The 22,084-nt window shown below is 40.6% G+C and overlaps 1 protein-coding gene across 1 annotated transcript in view; it reads right to left on the bottom strand.

Annotated features, from left to right (window-relative positions):
• ptprb (protein tyrosine phosphatase receptor type b) overlaps positions 1-22,084 on the bottom strand; it is a 135,183-nt gene that overhangs the window by 72,840 nt on the left and 40,259 nt on the right. Inside the window, exons 4-12 of the mRNA XM_061715181.1 lie at positions 20,477-20,617; positions 17,300-17,560; positions 12,679-12,945; positions 11,461-11,577; positions 9,787-9,933; positions 8,206-8,323; positions 7,606-7,751; positions 1,674-1,940; positions 1,536-1,594 (exon numbers count right to left, since the gene is read on the bottom strand). Of these exons, the coding sequence (XP_061571165.1) occupies positions 1,536-1,594; positions 1,674-1,940; positions 7,606-7,751; positions 8,206-8,323; positions 9,787-9,933; positions 11,461-11,577; positions 12,679-12,945; positions 17,300-17,560; positions 20,477-20,617 (1,523 nt within the window). The remainder of the gene's footprint in view (positions 1-1,535; positions 1,595-1,673; positions 1,941-7,605; positions 7,752-8,205; positions 8,324-9,786; positions 9,934-11,460; positions 11,578-12,678; positions 12,946-17,299; positions 17,561-20,476; positions 20,618-22,084) is intronic.

Raw genomic sequence — 22,084 nt, 5'->3', positions numbered from 1 at the left:
GTACGTTTTTTTGTACGTTTTTTCGTACGTTTTTTTCGTACGTTTTTTTTCGTACGTTTATTTCGTACATTTCTTTCATACGTTTTTTTCGTACGTTTTTTTGTACGTTTTTTGTAAGTTTTTTGTTAGTACGTTTTTTCGTAGGTGCGTTTTTTCGTGCGTTTTTTCGTGCGTTTTTTCGTACGTTTTTTCGTACGTTTTTTTGTACGTTTTTTCGTACGTTTTTTTTCGTACGTTTCTTTCGTACGTTTTTTTTTTCGTACGTTTTTTTTCGTATGTTTTTTTCGTACGTTTTTCGTACGTTTTTTAATACGTTTTTTTTCATACGTTTTTTTTTCATACGTTTTTTTTTCATAGGTTTTTTTTTCGTATGTTTTTTGTACGTTTTTTTTTCGTACGTTTTTTTTCGTATGTTTTTTTCGTACGTTTTTCGTACGTTTTTCGTACGTTTTTTTTCGTACGTTTTTTAATACGTTTTTTTTTTCATACGTTTTTTTTTCGTATGTTTTTTGTACGTTTTTTTTTCGTACGTTTTTTCGTACGTTTTTTCGTGCGTTTTTTCGTACGTTTTTTCGTACATTTTTTCGTACGTTTTTTCGTGCGTTTTTTCGTACGGTTTTTCATACGTTTTTTCGTACGATTTTCATGCGTTTTTTCGTGCATTTTTTCGTACGTTTTTTCATACGTTTTTTCGTACGATTTTTCGTAGATTGTCGTGCATTTTTTCGTACGTTTCTCCGTGCGTTTTTTTCGTACGTTTTATCGTACGTTTTTTCGTACGTTTTGGATCATGTCGGTCCCCCCTGCAGCATAGGCCTATAGCAGCATATCTACCACCAAGCTATATTTGAGACTAACTATTATAGTCTTGTTCTATAGCTGCAACTATGACTACTGACTCTAACACACTAGAGTTTACACTACCTAGAGATTTACCAACACCAGCTAGAGGTTTACTAAACACTAACTATAGGCTTTACTAAACAGAAAGGTTTTAAGTTTAGTTTTAAAGGTGGAGGTGGTGTCAGCCTCCTTAACCCAGATTGGAAGTTGGTTCCATAGTAATGGTGCCTGATAGCAGAACGCCCGCCCTCCAAATCTACATTTAGATACTCTAGGAACTACGAGTAAACCTGCACTCTGAGAACGGAGAGCTCTGCCAGGAACATAAGGCACTATCAGGTCCTGCAAATAATGCGGAGCTAAGCCGTTTTGGGCTTTATACGCAAGTAATACAATTTTAAAATAAAAGAAAATAATAATAAAAAAGAAAATAAATAAATAAAAAAAAGAAAAAAGAATGTATACACTAATTCAAAAACGTAAAAAAAAAAAAACGAATAAAAAAAAATAAATAAATAAATACAAAAATAAAATAAAAGGAAAATAAAAATAAGAAAAATAAAAAAATAAAATAAAATAAAAAAAAATAATAAAAAAGAAAATTAAAAAAAAAAAAAAAATTAAATTAAAAAAAATAACCGGTAACTGGTACCGGTACCGGGTCAGGTACCGGTACCGGGTCGGTCTAGTACCTTCAGGAAGTCGGGTCTGCCTGAGTGGACGGCTGTGAGGTTCTCCACCGTGGCTGGTTCTGAAAGACAGACGGGTCCCGGGATGAAGTTGAAGTTTATCAGAACCAGAACCAGAACAGAACCAGACCCAGAACTCACGGGTCCGGGCCGTGACCGTAGCGCTGCTCTCCAGGGTTCCGCTGCGCGTCACGATGACGACGGCGTAGAGCCGTCCGGCCACCAGCGAGCTGAAGGAGCAGCCGGGCGGCGCCGAGCCCGGCAGAACCAGAGCGTGGACCACCGTCTTCCCGTCCTGCAGCCGGACCAGGTAGCTGTCGACCCGGCCCGACGCCGGACGCCACGACACCCGCAGGGCGTCACACGAGCCGCCGTTGGAGACGGAGACGTCGGAGACGGAGGCCGGTTCTGCAGGGGAGAGTTAGTTCGTTAGTCTTTATAAAAATCAATAAACAAGATAATAAATATTTACAGGTTTTTCTTTGGTCGATTGTTTTGACTGAAAAGGTCTGGGCTTGAAGCAGAAAGATTATCTTACCTTTTAACAGAATAGAATAAACAAAAAGAACAAATGAAGTATCATAAGGCTACACCAAATAATAATAATAATAATAATAATAATAATAATAATAATAATAATAATAACAACTGTAATAATAATAATAATAATAATAATAACTGTAATAATAATATTAATATTATTAATAATATTATTAATAATAATAATAATAATAATAATAATAATAACAATAATAATAATAATAATAATAATAATAATAATAATAATAATAACAATAATAATAATAATAATAATAATAATAATAATAATAACAACTGTAATAATAATAACTGTAATAATAATAATAATAATAATAACTGTAGTAACTGTAATAATAATAGTAATAATAATGAAAATAATAATAATAATAATAATAATAATAATAATAATAATAATAATAATAATAATAATAATAATAATAACACTAATAATAATAATAACTGTAATAATAATAATAATAACAATAATAATAATAACTGTAATAATAATAATAATAATAATAATAATGATAATAATAATAATAATAATAATAATAATAATAATAATAATAATAATAATAATAATAATAATAATAATAATAATAATAATAACAATAATAATAATAATAATAATAATAACTGTAATAATAATAATAATAACAATAATAATAATAATAATAATAATAATAATAATAATAATAATAATAATAATAATAATAATAATAATAATAATAATAGCTCTGAAAACAGAAAGTGAAAAGATGCTAAAGAAACCTATTTAGGTTTAATTTTCAAGGTCATTTTTTGCATAAAAATCTCCATATCTCTAGAATTAAGTCACATAGAAAGATTATATTGGGCTCTAGACCCATATTTTCACCCCAAGGAATGCAGTTTCCTGTTTATTGGACAGAGAAAGTGACAATATCCAACAATCTGGGACTAAGAGAAGCTGAGATTTGAGCTTCGGTCTTTTCGGCGGGAGAAGTTTTTGAATGTTCTGCAAACCGGCCACTAGGGGGCGTCCCTTATGTCCAAACCTACCTAACACCAGGCCGAATATCACAAACGTGTCACCAAGTGCACAATCTTAAAACTAAAAACAGAAAGTGTCGTCAAATTTAATGGCAAAACATGAAATAAAGAAGCATATTTTTCTCCGTTTGTACGTTTTTGAGCACTTTTCTTTAATGGTTGACGAGCAGATCCAGCCGTGGGCGGGGCCTGAGAGCAGGGGGCGGGGCCTCAGACAAGGGCCGGGGCCTGTTATGAGACCAGGGGGCGGAGCCATGGATGTATTAATAGGACTGGATGGGATATCAAAAATGGCCACCCATTCATTTCAATGCATTCTGCTCAGCCAGCGCATACGCCGAAAAAATCTCTGACTTCCGGGTTTACTTCCGCGTTAACGGGCCCATAGAGCATGTGCAGTTGAGTCACCTCCCATGATGCTCTGGGGCCTCCCATCATGCCCATGCAATGACGCGAATATTAATATAATATGTATTAATATAATACGGTATATGAATTAATGTATATTATTACATGTATAAGGAGCTACAGAAGAAGGGAAAAAAGGAAAAAAAAGAGGAAAAAAGAAGGGAAAAAAAGGAAAAAAGGAAAAAAAAAGAGGAAAAAAAGAAGGGAAAAAAAGGAAAAAATGAAAAAAAGAGGAAAAAAAGAAGTGAAAAAAAGGAAAAAAAAGAGGAAAAAGGGAAAAAAAGAGGAAAAAAGGAAAAAAAGAGGAAAAAGGGAAAAAAAGGAAAAAATGAAAAAAAAGAAGGGAAAAAAAGGAAAAAAGGAAAGAAAAGAGGAAAAAAAGAAGGGAAAAAAAGGAAAAAAAAGAGGAAAAAGGGGAAAAAAAAGAGGAACAAAGAGAAAAAGAGGAAAAAAGGGAAAAAAAGAGGAAAAAGGAGGAAAAAAGAAGGGAAAAAAAGAGGAAAAAGGAGGAAAAAAGAAGGGAAAAAAAGGAGAAAAAGAGGAAAAAAAGAGGAAAAAAAGAGGGAAAAAAGAAGGGAAAAAAAGGAAAAAAGGAAAAAAAGAGGAAAAAAAGAAGGGAAAAAAAGGAAAAGAGGAAAAAAAGAAGGGAAAAAAAGGAAAAAAAAGAGGAAAAAGGGAAGAAAAAAAAGAGGAACAAAGAGAAAAAGAGGAAAAAAGGGAAAAAAGGGAAAAAAGAGGAAAAAAAATAGGAAAAAAGAGAAAACAAGAGAAAAAAAGAGATTACAGCTGGAGGTTCCTGTGAACAGTTTTAGAGGACGATCTTTTACTATTGCGGTCTATGGGAAAAAAGCTTTCTGGGCCGCATGGGGTTTTCTGTTGCAGTACCGCGGCTGGACACTGGGGGGAACCGGCGCTGCTGAGTGGAGACCGGGGGGGCTGGGCGGGGCCTGTTATGAGAGCAGGGGGCGGGGCCTGAGAGCAGGGGGCGGGGCCTGAGAGCAGGGGGCGGGGCCTGAGAGCAGGGGGCGGAGCTTGTCCTTGTTGTTCCCCGTCTGGCGGCTGATTGGCCGGCGGGAAAACAAACGGTCCTGGAACATCGGGAACATTCCTGAGCAACAATAGGAGCTGCAGGAAGTGAGTGTTTCAGCGTCTGCGTGTTTGGGAGGACCAGGGGCAAAGTCAAGAACTTTAGAGGGTCAGTTTCTTCCAGCACCTTAATCGCTGGGTAAAATATCTACAGGAATAAATATTAAATAAATATTAAATAAATAAATATACTCAGAATTATTTTTACGCTTTCTATCACAATTATGTATTATTATTATTATTATTATTATTATTATTATTATTATTATTATTATTAAATTATTAAAAAAGAATAATACAAAAAAGTAAAAAAATAAAGTAAACACACACACATGAGCTTCTGTATGTGTTCCCCCAAACCTCCCAACAGTTATTTAAATAGGGTAGCATCAATGAGTTATAGAGGATGAGGAGTGATTTATAGTTCAAGAAATGTTTTGCCTTTGCTAATAATTAAATACTGTACAGGACTGTGTCAGAAATTAGAATATTGTGATAAAGTTCTTTATTTTCTGTAATGCAATTAAAAAAAAACAAAAATGTCATTCATTCTGGATTTATTACAAATCAACTGAAATATTACAAACCTTTTATTATTTTAATATTGCTGATTATGGTTTACAGTTTAAGATTAAGATTCCCAGAATATTCTAATTTTTTGAGACAGGATATTTGAGTTTTCTTAAACTGTAAACCATAATCAGCAATATTAAAATAATAAAAGGCTGTAATATTTCAGTTGATTTGTAATGAATCCAGAATGTATGACATTTTAGTTTTTATAATTACATTACAGAAAATCACAATATTCTAATTTTCTGAGACAGTCGTGTAAACTCATAATAATTTTTTCTGCTTTTTAATCACAATTATGTCCATTGTATCGTGCTGTAAACGTCTAGTTCTGTTTCATCTGACTGGTTTTATTTCTCCTTGTAAAAACTAAACTATAGTCTGATCCCAGTTTGGTGAAAGACACAGTTAGAACTTCGAGCACTTTCTTTCAAGCACTTAAACTAAAATCCAAGCACTTTTCAGGAAAATTCAAGCACTTTTCAGGAAAATTCAAGCACTTTTCAGGAAAATTCAAGCACTTTTCAGGAAAATTCAAGCACTTTTCAGGAAAATTCAAGCACTTTTCAGGCCTTGAAAACACAACGTTGAAATATATAATATATATATTATAATTTCAAGCACTTTCAAAGGATTTCAAGCACCCGTAGGAACCTGAGAATTATAATTTCAAGCATTTAAACTAAAATTCAAGCACTTTTCAGAACTTGAAAACACAACATTGTTTTGAAGGCCTGAAAAGTGCAAATTCAAGCACTTTCAAGGATTTCAAGCCCCCGTAAGAATCCTGTACACAGTCTGATCCAAATTTTGTGAAAGACAGTTATAATTTCAAGCAATTTTCAGGAAATTCAAGCACTTTTCAGGCCTTAAAAACACAACATTGTTTTCAAGCACTTTCAAGGATTTCAAGCCCCGAAGGAACCTGGAGATTGGGTTTCCAGTTCCGGACCAGAACCCGGACCAGAACCAGAACCTGGACAGAGACCAGCGTCTCCTCCTCCTCGGACCTCCACGTGAGTCAACAGGAAGTTCCTGCAGCCTGAGAACATTCCACACTTTCCTCTGTTCCTTTAGTCCATTGTTCTGGACCGTCTGATGTTTATCACACCGGTACCGCCCTGAACACTTTCATCACAGACGGACCTGGACCTGACACCTAACAACTGACAACTCATTTTGAGAAAAAAGTCAGAATTTTGAGGAAAAAGTCAGAATTTTGAGAAAAAAGTGGAGAAAAAAGTTGAAATTTTGAGGAAAAAGTCGAGAAAAAAGTTGAAATTTTTAAGGAAAAAAATCGAGAAAAAAGTTGGAATTTTGAGAAAAAAGTTGGAATTTTGAGGAAAAAGTCGAGAAAAAAGACGAAATTTTGAAAAAAAAGTCTGAATTTTGAGAAAAAAGTTAAAATTTTGAGGAAAAAGTCGAGAAAAAAGTCGGAATTTTAAGGAAAAAGTCGAGAAAAAAGTTGAAATTTTGAAATGTCGAAAACGCACGTTTGCACGCCAAAACGCACGTTTACACGAAAAAACGCACAAAAAAACGCACGAGCACACGCAAAACGAACGCACGCACGCAAAAATGCACGAAAAAACGCACGAACGCACGCAAAACGAACGCACGCACGCAAAAACGCACAAAAAAACGCACGAACGCACGCAAAAACGCACGAAAAAACGCACGCAAAAACGCACGAACGCACGAAAAAACGCACGCACGCAAAAACGCAAGAACGCACAAAAAAAACGCCCGAAAAAATGCACGCACACACGCAAAAAACGCACAAAAAACACACGAACGCATGCAAAACAAACGCACGCACGCAAAAACGCAAGAACGCACAAAAAACGCACGAACGCACGCAAAAACGCACGAAAAAACGCACGCAAAAACGCACGAACGCACGAAAAAACGCACGCAAAAACGCACGCACGCACACACGCAAAAAACGCACAAAAAACACACGAACGCACGCAAAACAAACGCACGCACGCAAAAACGCACAAAAAACGCACAAACGCATGCAAAAACGCACAAAAAACACGAACGCACGCAAAACGAACGCACGCACGCAAAACGAACGCACGCACGCACGCAAAAACGCAACAACGCACAAAAAAACGCACGGACGCATGCAAAACAAACGCACGAAAAAACGCCCGAAAAAATGCACGCACACACGCAAAAACGCAGAAAAAACACACGAACGCACGCAAAACAAACGCAGGTCCTGTTCTCAGGGCCGGGGTTGGACGAGGACAAACTCCTCTCAACACAAACACCAACACGTGCGTCGGTTCGACTCCTTGAGATGTTGTTTCCTGCTGCTGCTCGGTGGAAGCTCCCGCTTCCTGTTGCATGCTGGGAAAGTCCTGGACAATCAGATCCCGCTGGATCGAGCACTTTCATGTGAACAAACGTGTTTGTTTTTTTTTACCTGTCCGGGCCTCCAGTCCGACGGGTTTGGACCTCAGGTCTCCACTGACCGCTGTAGCCTCCAGCCTGTAGAGGGAGCCGGGAATCAAACCCTCCACCTGCAGGGACGAGGACGACGCCGGGGCGGTGAGGTTCTGGACCGGAACCCTGGGGGGAGAACCGGGTCAGAACCGGGGGAGAACCTGATGAAGTACCTGCTGTTTCACAATAAAAGCCTGGGTGAAATCCCTGTCCCCTGAAGCCGGCCCCTCGTATCCTTAGAACTGGTCTGCCCGGCCCTGAGGACGACCCCCCGACCCGTCTCTCCGGTCTGCCCGGTTCCCCCAGGCTGACGACCCCCTGAACTTTGACTGGGTGTTGGACGACGAGGACGAGGACGAGGAGGACGGGGGATCTACTGAAAACCTACCCGTCTCTCAGCAGAACCAGACTGAACCGGTCCTGGACCAGACTGAACCGGTCCTGGTACCTACCCGTCTCTCAGCAGAACCAGACTGAACCGGTCCTGGACCAGACTGAACCGGTCCTGGTACCTACCCGTCTCTCAGCAGAACCAGACTGAACCGGTCCTGGACCAGACTGAACCGGTCCTGGTACCTACCCGTCTCTCAGCAGAACCAGACTGAACCGGTCCACGTCTCCCGGAGGTTTTTCCCATGATGCTTTGAGGCCGTCGATGCCGGAGCTGCTGAGTTTGATGGAAGGAAGAGCCATCGGAACTGGAACACATGAATACATGAACACATGAATACATGAACACATGAATACATGAACACATGAATACATGAACACATGAACAGATGAACACATGAACACATGAACACATGAATACATGAACACATGAACACATGAACACATGAACACATGAAACACATGAATACATGAATACATGAATACATGAACACATGAATACATGAACACATGAATACATGAACACATGAAACAGATGAAACACAGATTCTGCCGTTAGAATCAGAATCAGGTTTATTATTGGCAGTTTGGAAAAACATGTTTTTGACTTCGGATACACCGGCGGCGACATGATGGTTTTATGCGCCTATTTTCAAAGGGTAACACTGGGATGGGGGGGGGGGAAACATCTTCACACTGAGTGTAATACGCAGTGCACCCGGCACAGCACATCCAAGTGATCGCCGCGGCTTCGTGGCGCTCGAAACCCGGAGACTGTTGGGGGGGCTGATAAGAGGGGGAGCCGGGGAAGGTGTTGAGTTGAGGGAGGTGTTTATCAGTAAGTGTGTGAGCGGTAAGTCTGTGAACTTCTCTCAGAACTGCTCTCAGCCAATGTCCTTGATGTTATCAGACGGCTCGGTCAGTTCTGAAACAGGTCCACAGATGTTCCTGAGAGGGGAGGGTTAGTGGGGGCAGAGCCACCTTGTTTACATTCCACCAGGAAGATTGTGACTGGAGCAGCGGGCTAAGCTGCTCTGTCAAGGCCAGATTATAGAATCAACAATTATATTGAAAACAGACTCAGTAATTTTCCGTCTGCCTTCAGTCTCTGGTTCATCAATGGCGACTCCAATCAGACCAATTTGTGATCAATTCCCGCCAAGCCGAGCTTCCAACTTCTCCAAGGTCTTATCCATCATACCAATGAGCTCAAAGACGCCGCCAGCCTGAGATTCTGTTCAAGAATCACATCCAGCTTACGGCTTTGCTCCCCCAGCGTTAAAGTCTGAGTGTTGATCACCTTGCTTGTCCCTTCAGCCACGTCCGGCAGCTCTGAAAGAGCCAGAACAGCTGTCGACCACTTACGCGTTTGTCGGTAGACCAGGAATCCCCCTCCTCCAATCAGGAGAAATCCTGCTATCATAGATCCAATTATGAAGCATCTTCAACGTCCTCCACAGACAGGATCACCAAACACAACGGTTTCCAATGTTTCCAGGAATCCATTGTGTATCCAGCAAAAAACATCCCATCGGGGCAGGAGGGCTCCCTTACCCCCTGACTTCTGGTTGTGCTGAGAGACCAGTTAATCAATTCCATGATCGTCAGAGACGGTTCTGCTGCGACCGACCTGAACGTTGGAGCTGTTGGATAATCTGGTGTTGTGGGCGGAGCTACAAACTAACTCCTCCTATCCTCTACCTGTCCTCCCTCCCCCAGTGGGCGGGGCTACAGTGGGCGGGGCTACCTGTGGTGGGCGGGGCTAACCTACCTGTCCGTCCCTCCACCTCCACGGTCGTGTTCATCCTCCCACTCCTGGTCGTCACGGCGACGCGGTAGCTCCTCCCCGGCGTGAGGACGTTGAAGGTGCACTCCCTCATGTTCGCCTCCACCTGCCTGGTATCCACGGTAACGTTCCCTGGGGGCGGGGACACACACGGACCAATCAGGGCTAGGCGGTTTAACCCAGGGCTCGGCAACCCAAAATGATGAAAGAGCCAAAAACACAAATGTCTGGAGCCGCAAAAAATGAGTCTTGTATAAGCCTTAGAATGAAGGCAAAGGGCGAAAGGCAAAGTGTCGAGAAAAAAGTTGAATGTTGCGAAATAAGTTGAAATGTCAAGAAAAAAGTTGAAATGCAGAGAAAAAAGTTGAAATGTCAAGAAAAAAGTTGAAATGTTGAGAAAAAAGTTGAAATGTTAAGAAAAAAGTTGAAATGTCGAAAAAAAAGTTGAAATGTCGAGAAAAAAGTTGAAATGTTGAGAAAAAAGTTGAAATGTCGAAAAAAAAGTTGAAATGTCGAGAAAAAAGTTGATTGTTGAGAAAAAAGTTGAAATGTCGAGAAAAAAGTTGAAATGTCGAAAAAAAAGTTGAAATGTCGAGAAAAAAGTTGATTGTTGAGAAAAAAGTCGAAATGTCGAGAAAAAAAGTCGAAATGTCGAGAAAAAAGTCGAAATGTCGAGAAAAAAAGTCGAAATGTCGAGAAAAAAAGTCGAAATGTCGAGAAAAAAGTTGAAATGTTGAGAAAAAAGTTGAAATGTCGAGAAAAAAGTTGAAATGTTGAGAAAAAAGTTGAAATGTCGAGAAAAAAGTTGAAATGTCGAGAAAAAAAGTCGAAATGTCGAGAAAAAAAGTCGAAATGTCGAGAAAAAAGTTGAAATGTTGAGAAAAAAGTTGAAATGTCGAGAAAAAAGTTGAAATGTTGAGAAAAAAGTTGAAATGTCAAGAAAAAAGTTGAAATGTCGAGAAAAAAAGTCGAAATGTCGAGAAAAAAAGTCGAAATGTCGAGAAAAAAGTTGAAATGTTGAGAAAAAAGTTGAAATGTCGAGAAAAAAGTTGAAATGTTGAGAAAAAAGTTGAAATGTTGAGAAAAAAAGTCGAAATGTCGAGAAAAAAGTTGAAATGTCGAGAAAAAAGTTGAAATGTCAAGAAAAAAGTTGAAATGTCGAGAAAAAAAGTCGAAATGTCGAGAAAAAAGTTGAAATGTTGAGAAAAAAGTTGAAATGTTGAAGAAAAAGTTGAAATGTCAAGAAAAAAGTTGATTGTTGAGAAAAAAGTTGAAATTTCAAGAAAAAAGTTGAAATGTCGAAAAAAAAGTCGAAATGTCGAGAAAAAAGTCGAAATGTCGAGAAAAAAGTCAAAATTTCGAGAAAAAAGTTGAAATGTTGAGAAAAAAGTTTAAATTTGAGATTAAAAAGGAAAGAAAAAAGGGAAAAAAAGAAGAAAAAAGAAAAAAGGAAAAAAAAGTGAAAAAGAAAAAAAGAGAAAAAAGAAGAAAAAAAGCAAAAAAAAGGTCAAACATTTTTGAAAAAGCTCCAGGAGCCACTAGGGCGGCGCTAAAGCTCTAGAGCCACATGTGGCTCTAGAGCCGCATGTGGCTCTAGAGCCGCGGTTGGCGACCCCTGGTTTAACCTCATCTTCCAGCGGGAGGCGGAGTCTCCGTTACCGTGGCGAATGGTGAGGACGTAGCCGTCACGTGACCCGGAGGGGGCGTGGCTCCACATGGCGCTGAGGGACGTCTCGTCCGAGTGTTGGATGTGGAGGTTCCAGACCGGGGCGGGAGCTGGGGGGAAAAGGGGAGGGGCTTAATACAGGTGAGGGGAGGGGCTTATACAGGTGAGGGGAGGGGCTTATACAGGTGAGGGGAGGGGCTTATACAGGTGAGGGGAGGGGCTTATACAGGTGAGGGGAGGGGCTTAAATCAGGTGAGAGGAGGGGCTTAATACAGGTGAGAGGGGAGGGGCTTATACAGGTGAGGGGAGGGGCTTAAATCAGGTGAGAGGAGGGGCTTAATACAGGTGAGAGGGGAGGGGCTTAAATCAGGTGAGGGGAGGGGCTTAATACAGGTGAGGGGAGGAGCTTAAATCAGGTGAGGGGAGGGGCTAACACGTGGAAGGGGCTCAGTCATTTCACAATAAAAGCCTGTGTGGAGTCATTTCACAATAAAAGCCTGTGTGGAGTCATTTCACAATAAAAGCCTGTGTGGAGTAATTTCACAATAAAAGCCTGCGTGGTCATTTCATAATAAAAGCCTGCATGGAGTCATTTCATAATAAAAGCCTGCGTGGAGTCATTTCATAATAAAAGCCTGTGAGGAGTCATTTCATAATAAAAGCCTGCGTGGAGTTATTTCACAATAAAAGCCTGTGAGGAGTTATTTCATAATAAAAGCCTGTGAGGAGTTATTTCACAATAAAAGCCTGTGAGGAGTCATTTCATAATAAAAGCCTGTGAGGAGTTATTTCACAATAAAAGCCTGTGAGGAGTTATTTCACAATAAAAGCCTGTGTGGAGTCATTTCATAATAAAAGCCTGTGAGGATTAATTTCATAATAAAAGCCTGTGAGGAGTCATTTCATAATAAAAGCCTGTGAGGAGTTATTTCACAATAAAAGCCTGTGAGGAGTTATTTCAAAATAAAAGCCTGTGAGGATTCATGTCACAATAAAAGCCTGTGAGGAGTTATTTCATAATAAAAGCCTGTGAGAAGTCATTTCATAATAAAAGCCTGTGAGGAGTTATTTCATAATAAAAGCCTGTGAGGATTAATTTCATAATAAAAGCCTGTGAGGATTAATTTCATAATAAAAGCAGCTCCTGAAGCTCCGGCCTGCAAACATGCACAAACTGTGCTAACGCCGTGATGCTAGCCGTCAGAACTGACCTGTGGCTCCGTAGCAGCTGCTAGCCGCCGTCAGGCCCCCGCTAGCTGCCGTTAGCTCAGCGCGGTACGTCCGTCCCGGCGTTAGCACGGTTCCCGGGACGCTGTAGTTCCTGGCTAGCGGTTCCAGCTCCGCGGCTAACACCTGCCGGTCTCCGTCCGTCACCACCAGCCGGAGCCCGTCCCAGCGGCCGGCGGGCCACGCCCACCTCAGGATGAGGTCACCGGAGGGGGAGGGGCCTAGGGAGAGGAGGGTGGGCGGGGCTGGGGCTGAGGGGGCGGAGACGGGGGCGGAGTCAGGACCAGCAGGAGGGAACAGGAAACAGCTGGGACTCCTTGGTGACGTCACCATGGAAACAATACACTCTCTCCATTTAAAGCTTGTACACATGGTGAACCACAAGGGCCAATCTGGGGGCCATTACTTTTTAGCATAAATGACCTGCCTTCCATGTGTGATGATGTCAGCATAATAATGTTTGCAGACGATACTGTTAAATGGGTCAATGACGTGACGACTATATTTTCTCAAAAACAGATTTTTTTTCAATTCAAAAAAGGTTTAAATTGATAATAAAATACCAGATATATGACCTACCTGTCCCACATATGAAAAAATTCTAGTTATCTGGGATTTTGTTGTTGTTTTAAGCATCAAAATGTCATGTGGTGCAACCGTCCGACCAGGACTCTAAATGTATTTAAATCAATTTTCTTCTATCTGGCATGATTTCTGAAGTGTCTTATAGTCCTGTATAAGATTGCAACACATTTGTATTTATATTTCCAACATAATATACAAACAAAGTTTGACTGATTATGTCCATTTTATGAAATATCAGGTGGCGCGAACATTAAAAAAACAACCATTTTTGTAAAATACTGAAAACTTGTAAAAAAAAGATGTCAAGATGTTAAGGAAATTAATTTTAATATGAATCATGTCTGCACCACATGACTTTTTTTAAGGCTAGTGCCAATTCATCTTGACAAAAAACTCTGAAATCCCTTAATTTAAAGTTTTTATATGAATTTATGTGTACACAACATTCTTAATGAAATACTGCAATATATATATATATTCTTTTTTTTATTATTTTAAAATTGACCTGTTAAAAATCCTTATTCGTCATTGACCCATATACAGTCATGACACTGTATGCAGACGATACTGTTATATATAGTCAGTATAATAATGTATGCAGACGATACTGTTATATATAGTCAGTATAATAATGTATGCAGACGATACTGTTATATATAGTAACATAATAATGTATGCAGACGATACTGTTATATATAGTCAGTATAATAATGTATGCAGACGATACTGTTATATATAGTCAGTATAATAATGTATGCAGACGATACTGTTATATATAGTCAGTATAATAATGTATGCAGACGATACTGTTATATACAGTCAGTATAATAATGTATGCAGACGATACTGTTATATATAGTCAGTATAATAATGTATGCAGATGATACTGTTATATATAGTCAGTATAATAATGTATGCAGACGATACTGTTATATATAGTAACATAATAATGTATGCAGACGATACTGTTATATATAGTCAGTATAATAATGTATGCAGACGATACTGTTATATATAGTCAGTATAATAATGTATGCAGACGATACTGTTATATATAGTCAGTATAATAATGTATCCAGACGATACTGTTATATACAATCAGTATAATAATGTATGCAGACGATACTGTTATATATAGTCAGTATAATAATGTATGCAGACGATACTGTTATATATAGTCAGTATAATAATGTATGCAGACGATACTGTTATATATAGTAACATAATAATGTATGCAGACGATACTGTTATATATAGTAACATAATAATGTATGCAGACGATACTGTTATATATAGTAACATAATAATGTATGCAGACGATACTGTTATATATAGTCAGTATAATAATGTATGCAGACGATACTGTTATATACAGTCAGTATAATAATGTATGCAGACGATACTGTTATATATAGTCAGTATAATAATGTATGCAGACGATACTGTTATATATAGTAACATAATAATGTATGCAGACGATACTGTTATATATAGTCAGTATAATAATGTATGCAGACGATACTGTTATATATAGTCAGTATAATAATGTATGCAGACGATACTGTTATATATAGTAACATAATAATGTATGCAGACGATACTGTTATATATAGTAACATAATAATGTATGCAGACGATACTGTTATATATAGTCAGTATAATAATGTATGCAGATGATACTGTTATATATAGTCAGTATAATAATGTATGCAGACGATACTGTTATATATAGTCAGTATAATAATGTATGCAGACGATACTGTTATATATAGTCAGTATAATAATGTATGCAGACGATACTGTTATATATAGTAACATAATAATGTATGCAGACGATACTGTTATATATAGTCATTAATAATAATGTATGCAGACGATACTGTTATATATAGTAACATAATAATGTATGCAGACGATACTGTTATATATAGTCAGTATAATAATGTATGCAGACGATACTGTTATATATAGTCAGTATAATAATGTATGCAGACGATACTGTTATATATAGTCAGTATAATAATGTATGCAGACGATACTGTTATATATAGTCAGTATAATAATGTATGCAGACGATACTGTTATATATAGTCAGTATAATAATGTATGCAGACGATACTGTTATATATAGTCAGTATAATAATGTATGCAGACGATACTGTTATATATAGTCAGTATAATAATGTATGCAGACGATACTGTTATATATAGTAAAATAATAATGTATGCAGACGATACTGTTATATATAGTAACATAATAATGTATGCAGACGATACTGTTATATATAGTAACATAATAATGTATGCAGACGATACTGTTATATACAGTCAGTATAATAATGTATGCAGACGATACTGTTATATACAGTCAGTATAATAATGTATGCAGACGATACTGTTATATATAGTCAGTATAATAATGTATGCAGACGATACTGTTATATACAGTCAGTATAATAATGTATGCAGACGATACTGTTATATATAGTAACATAACACTGTATGCAGATGATACTGTTATATATAGTCAGTATAATAATGTATGCAGATGAGAAACACAGTGAAATGTAATCTTGCTAACTTCAGATACATAAGGGATTCACTCCCAGTTGAGGCTCCAGTCTGTATCTGAATGCTAGGATTATACCACGCTTTTTATATTGTATTAAAAGCTGGTCTCAAATAAAACTGTTCTAAAACCACTTGAATTATTATACAAATGTTCCCTAAAAATCCATGATAAAAAACCACGTCGCTGCCATTTAAACTTTGAAAATCTGAAAAAGCACTCAAATGTCTGCTTACTTTTTAAAATGACCCATAATGCTGCAGCTCCCCCCCTGAACAAATGTGTTACTCAGCGTTGGTTCCCGTCACGACAAGTGTGTGTGTCGGGGCGGCAGCCTAGCTTTAAATCTGCCAAACATCTGACAGATCCTGCTCTGTTGTTTTATTTATCTATTTATCTATTGTGTCTTTGCTTTGCTCTGCTCTTTTACTTATTTGTTCTTTTTCTATACTAATGTTTATGTAATGTTCCATCAACCTGCCCAGCGACTACAGGTGGAAAACAGCAAGTTTCTACAACCTGGAACGATGCAGATTCTCTTGTACCAGATTAATGTCTTATTGTGCACCGTCCCTGTTTTGAAATACCATATTTTCTGGACTATAAGCCGCACCTGCATATAAACCGCATCCGCTCTAGTTAAAACAAAAAGATATTTAGCCGCAGATATTTCTGTTGTTAGATCAGATATTTATGTTGTTAGATTAGATATTTACTACATGTACAGAAGGATTTTGAACTGTAAATGATGTACATGTTTGTACCTAAATAGATCTTTCCTAACAGTTTCTTTTAACACGGCAGCAACTTTACTGATTAAAACGGGACAGAACCAAGAGAAAATAATCGCTATTTATTTATCTATTTATCTGTTTGAAATCTGCTTCTACTTCTATCTGCTAAAGAAGAAGTAGTGTATTCTTCTTTGCATTTATTTGTCTTAGTTTTGATTCTAATTCCAGTTAGAGCGCCCCGAGCATTTACCGAAATGTGGAGAAAAAAAAGTTGAAATTTTGAGAAAAAAGTCGAAATTTTGAGAAAAAAGTCGAAATGTCGAGAAAAAAGTCAAGATGTCGAGAAAAAAGTCAAAATTTTGAGGAAAAAAAGTCAAAATTTTGAGAAAAAAAGTCAAAATGTCGAAAAAAAAAAGTCAAAATGTCGAGAAAAAAAGTCAAGATGTCTAGAAAAAAGTCGAAATGTCGAAAGTTATCTATTTATCTGTTTGAAATCTGCTTCTACTTCTATCTGCTGAAGAAGAAGTAGCGTATTCTTCTTTGCATTTATTTGTCTTAGTTTTGATTCTAATTCTGGTTAGAGCGCCCCCTAGTGGTGGAAGAAAAATCCACAGAATAGCTGCACCTTTGTATAAGCTGCATGGTTGAAAACCTATGGAAAAGTAGCGGCTTATAGTCCAGAAAATACGGTAAATAAATAAATTAAAAACGACTCACCGGTCCGGACGGCCAGCTCTGATTGGCTGCTCAGGTTTCCGCTGCGTGACGTCACCGTGACCCGATAGGCCGATCCGGGCGTCAGCTGGTCCACGTTAGCGTCCGTGGCGTCGGGCGGGAGCGTCGTCTCCCAGACGGAGGAGTCGTTGACGGAGACGGAGACGGTTAGCGTGTCCACGTCTCCGTCGGGCCGTCGCCATGACAACAGGAGGCTGGTGCTGCTGTTGCCGTCCTGGGTGACGTTGGAGACGGAGGCCGGCGCTGCGGGACGACGGGGGGGAGGACGGGAGGGACAACAGGGGGGACAACGGAGTTTTACTACTTTACTACAACTTTACTAACTAATAACTTCTACTATAACTAACTTCTACTAACCTGTCTGGACCTCCGTTACCACGGTAACGTTGTAGCTTAAAGCGACACTACGTAACTTTTCCACCTTAATATCATATTTCCAGAGTCATTGTGATGGAACATCAACTTCCAACAGGTTTAATGAACCTCTGTCATGGTCTGAGGGGTCTGTATCACCTTCACTGGTACTATGTAACTTTGAGGAGCATGGTAGGAACCCTGCCACACTAAAAAACTACAAATCGTTACGACTTTGACTGCTTTACGGCATACGTCACTTCCCCCTCCTTCCCGATTCGCAGTCGAGACGAAAATGGGCGGGGCGTGGAGCTCAGAGCTCCGCAGAACCTGTTGCTGCGTTGTGGCTGCAGCAGCTCCACACAACAGACGTGGGGAAAAGATCCTAATGGTTTAACTTTTCACCGCTTTCCTGCTCGGAGGCAGAACCACGGAGGCCAAGTATCTGAGATAACAGAGTAAAAGAGTGAAAGAGTCGTCGGCTCGGTTGGATCGCGGCTGTAACGACCAAACACACAGTAAAGCCTGATTTATGGTTCTGCGTTAAATCGACGCAGACCTACGGCGTAGGGTACGTTGCGACACGCAACGTACGGTGTGTGTCGCCGCGTACCCTACGCCGTAGGCTCTGCGTCGATTTAACGCAGAACCATAAACAGCCTTAAACCACAAACACTCACACAGACCAAGTCGGATCAAAACACGGGTTTTATTCCCCACTTCTCCAGCTAAACGCAGTTGCTGGCCAGCTCTCTGCGGTGCAATTAACCCCAATCTTCAGATAAAAAAAAAAAATACTCTATTTGTAGCTGCAGAGGAAAAAATAATCTCACGAGGAAAACAAAAATATTGCTCACGCCTCGGAGCCTCTTCAACATAATATGGCAGTCAAAAAAAAGAAAAGAGAAGTAAGAGTGATACAAAACATGTACTGTATGTTGTACTATTATACACATTTATTGAAACACATATCTCTTCAGGGATTCAGGGATCTCTTAGGGATTTCATATGGATCCAGACCGTTAATAATCATTATTTTCTCCATATCCCGCTCCCTGGCTTCCTTGTTTAAGGTTCCCGGTAAATTCCAGTTCCTTTCCAGCAGTTTAACATCTTTTTTTTGCGTTCCTTCTGTTCACTTGGTGAAACAGAAAAGCGTCCTGTCTTCTCTCATCAAAACAAATGCAGCGACGGGACAGGAGTTTTCCGGCTGTACGCGCTGGTGCTCATGGGAAACGTAGTGTTCTTTCTGGTAAAACACTACCGATTTTGTCCACAAGATGCCGCCAAACTCAGAAAACCTGAAAGTTACGTTGTGCTGCTTTAACTTCTACTAACCCTCCGTTACCACGGTAACGTTGTAGCTTAACTTCTACTAACCCTCCGTTACCACGGTAACGTTGTAGCTTAACTTCTACTAACCTGTCTGGACCTCCGTTACCACGGTAACGTTGTAGCTTAACTTCTACTAACCTGTCTGGGCCTCCGTTACCACGGTAACGTTGTAGCTTAACTTCTACTAACCTGTCTGGGCCTCCGTTACCACGGTAACGTTGTAGCTTAACTTCTACTAACCTGTCTGGACCTCCGTTACCACGGTAACGTTGTAGCTTAACTTCTACTAACCTGTCTGGGCCTCCGTTACCACGGTAACGTTGTAGCTTAACTTCTACTAACCTGTCTGGACCTCCGTTACCACGGTAACGTTGTAGCTTAACTTCTACTAACCTGTCTGGACCTCCGTTACCACGGTAACGTTGTAGCTTAACTTCTACTAACCCTCCGTTACCACGGTAACGTTGTAGCTTAACTTCTACTAACCTGTCTGAGCCTCCGTTACCACGGTAACGTTGTAGCTTAACTTCTACTAACCTGTCTGGGCCTCCGTTACCACGGTAACGTTGTAGCTTAACTTCTACTAACCCTCTGTTACCACGGTAACGTTGTAGCTTAACTTCTACTAACCCTCTGTTACCACGGTAACGTTGTAGCTTAACTTCTACTAACCCTCCGTTACCACGGTAACGTTGTAGCTTAACTTCTACTAACCTGTCTGGGCCTCCGTTACCACGGTAACGTTGTAGCTTAACTTCTACTAACCTGTCTGGGCCTCCGTTACCACGGTAACGTTGTAGCTTAACTTCTACTAACCTGTCTGGGCCTCCGTTACCACGGTAACGTTGTAGCTTAACTTCTACTAACCTGTCTGAGCCTCCGTTACCACGGTAACGTTGTAGCTTAACTTCTACTAACCCTCCGTTACCACGGTAACGTTGTAGCTTAACTTCTACTAACCTGTCTGAGCCTCCGTTACCATGGTAACGTTGTAGCTTAACTTCTACTAACCTGTCTGGACCTCCGTTACCACGGTAACGTTGTAGCTTAACTTCTACTAACCTGTCTGGACCTCCGTTACCACGGTAACGTTGTAGCTTAACTTCTACTAACCTGTCTGGGCCTCCGTTACCACGGTAACGTTGTAGCTTAACTTCTACTAACCTGTCTGGACCTCCGTTACCACGGTAACGTTGTAGCTTAACTTCTACTAACCTGTCTGGACCTCCGTTACCACGGTAACGTTGTAGCTTAACTTCTACTAACCTGTCTGGACCTCCGTTACCACGGTAACGTTGTAGCTTAACTTCTACTAACCTGTCTGGACCTCCGTTACCACGGTAACGTTGTAGCTTAACTTCTACTAACCTGTCTAACCCTCCGTTACCACGGTAACGTTGTAGCTTAACTTCTACTAACCTGTCTGGGCCTCCGTTACCACGGTAACGTTGTAGCTTAACTTCTACTAACCTGTCTGGGCCTGGATGGTCCTGCTGCTCCTCAGGCCTCCGGCCTCCGTTACCACGGTAACGTTGTAGCGCCGCCCCGGCGTCAGGCCGTCCAGCAGGTGGTGGGTGGTGGTGCTGCCTAGCGTCTGGTTCCTCAGCAGACCTGCAGAGGTCAGGAGAAGGTCAGAGGTCAGGAGGTCAGGAGAAGGTCAGAGGTTAGGGGTCAGGAGAAGGTCAGAGGTTAGGGGTCAGGAGAAGGTCAGGAGGTTCTCCCAGAGTGTCAAGTCAAACCAAAGTTAAATGAGTGCAAACACAAAGGACTGCAAAAGAACTACAAAAATCTGCAAAAGAACTACAAAAAACCGGAAGAGGAACTCTTGCCCAGTTGCTGCCCGGACAGTAAAAGAAGCGACACACATCATCACAGGCAGAGCAACACAGGTATGCTGGCAGAGCAACACAGGTATGCAGGCAGAGCAACACAGGTATGCTGGCAGAGCAACACAGGTATGCTGGCAGAGCAACACAGGTATGCAGGCAGAGCAACACAGGTATGCTGGCAGAGCAACACAGGTATGCAGGCAGAGCAACACAGGTATGCTGGCAGAGCAACACAGGTATGCTGGCAGAGCAACACAGGTATGCTGGCAGAGCAACACAGGTATTCTGGCAGAGCAACACAGGTATGCAGGCAGAGCAACACAGGTATGCTGGCAGAGCAACACAGGTATTCTGGCAGAGCAACACAGGTATGCAGGCAGAGCAACACAGGTATGCAGGCAGAGCAACACAGGTATGCAGGTATGCAGGCAGAGCAACACAGGTATGCAGGCAGAGCAACACAGGTATGCTGGCAGAGCAACACAGGTATGCAGGCAGAGCAACACAGGTATGCAGGCAGAGCAACACAGGTATGCAGGCAGAGCAACACAGGTATGCTGGCAGAGCAACACAGGTATGCTGGCAGAGCAACACAGGTATGCAGGCAGAGCAACACAGGTATGATGGCAGAGCAACACAGGTATGCTAGCAGAGCAACACAGGTATGCTAGCAGAGCAACACAGGTATGCTGGCAGAGCAACACAGGTATGCAGGCAGAGCAACACAGGTATGCAGGCAGAGCAACACAGGTATGCTGGCAGAGCAACACAGGTATGCAGGCAGAGCAACACAGGTATGCTAGCAGAGCAACACAGGTATGCTGGCAGAGCAACACAGGTATGCAGGCAGAGCAACACAGGTATGCTAGCAGAGCAACACAGGTATGCTGGCAGAGCAACACAGGTATGCAGGCAGAGCAACACAGGTATGCTGGCAGAGCAACACAGGTATGCTGGCAGAGCAACACAGGTATGCAGGCAGAGCAACACAGGTATGCAGGCAGAGCAACACAGGTATGCAGGCAGAGCAACACAGGTATGCAGGCAGAGCAACACAGGTATGCAGGCAGAGCAACACAGGTATGCAGGCAGAGCAACACAGGTATGCTGGCAGAACAACACAGGTATGCTGGCAGAGCAACACAGGTATGCTGGCAGAGCAACACAGGTATGCAGGCAGAGCAACACAGGTATGCTGGCAGAGCAACACAGGTATGCTGGCAGAGCAACACAGGTATGCAGGCAGAGC

Source organism: Cololabis saira, chromosome 23, assembly GCF_033807715.1.
Source record: "Cololabis saira isolate AMF1-May2022 chromosome 23, fColSai1.1, whole genome shotgun sequence".
NCBI classification, from domain to species: domain Eukaryota; kingdom Metazoa; phylum Chordata; class Actinopteri; order Beloniformes; family Belonidae; genus Cololabis; species Cololabis saira.
The sequence above is the reverse complement of the archived record's forward strand: the minus strand, read 5'-3'. Positions and strand labels throughout refer to the sequence as shown.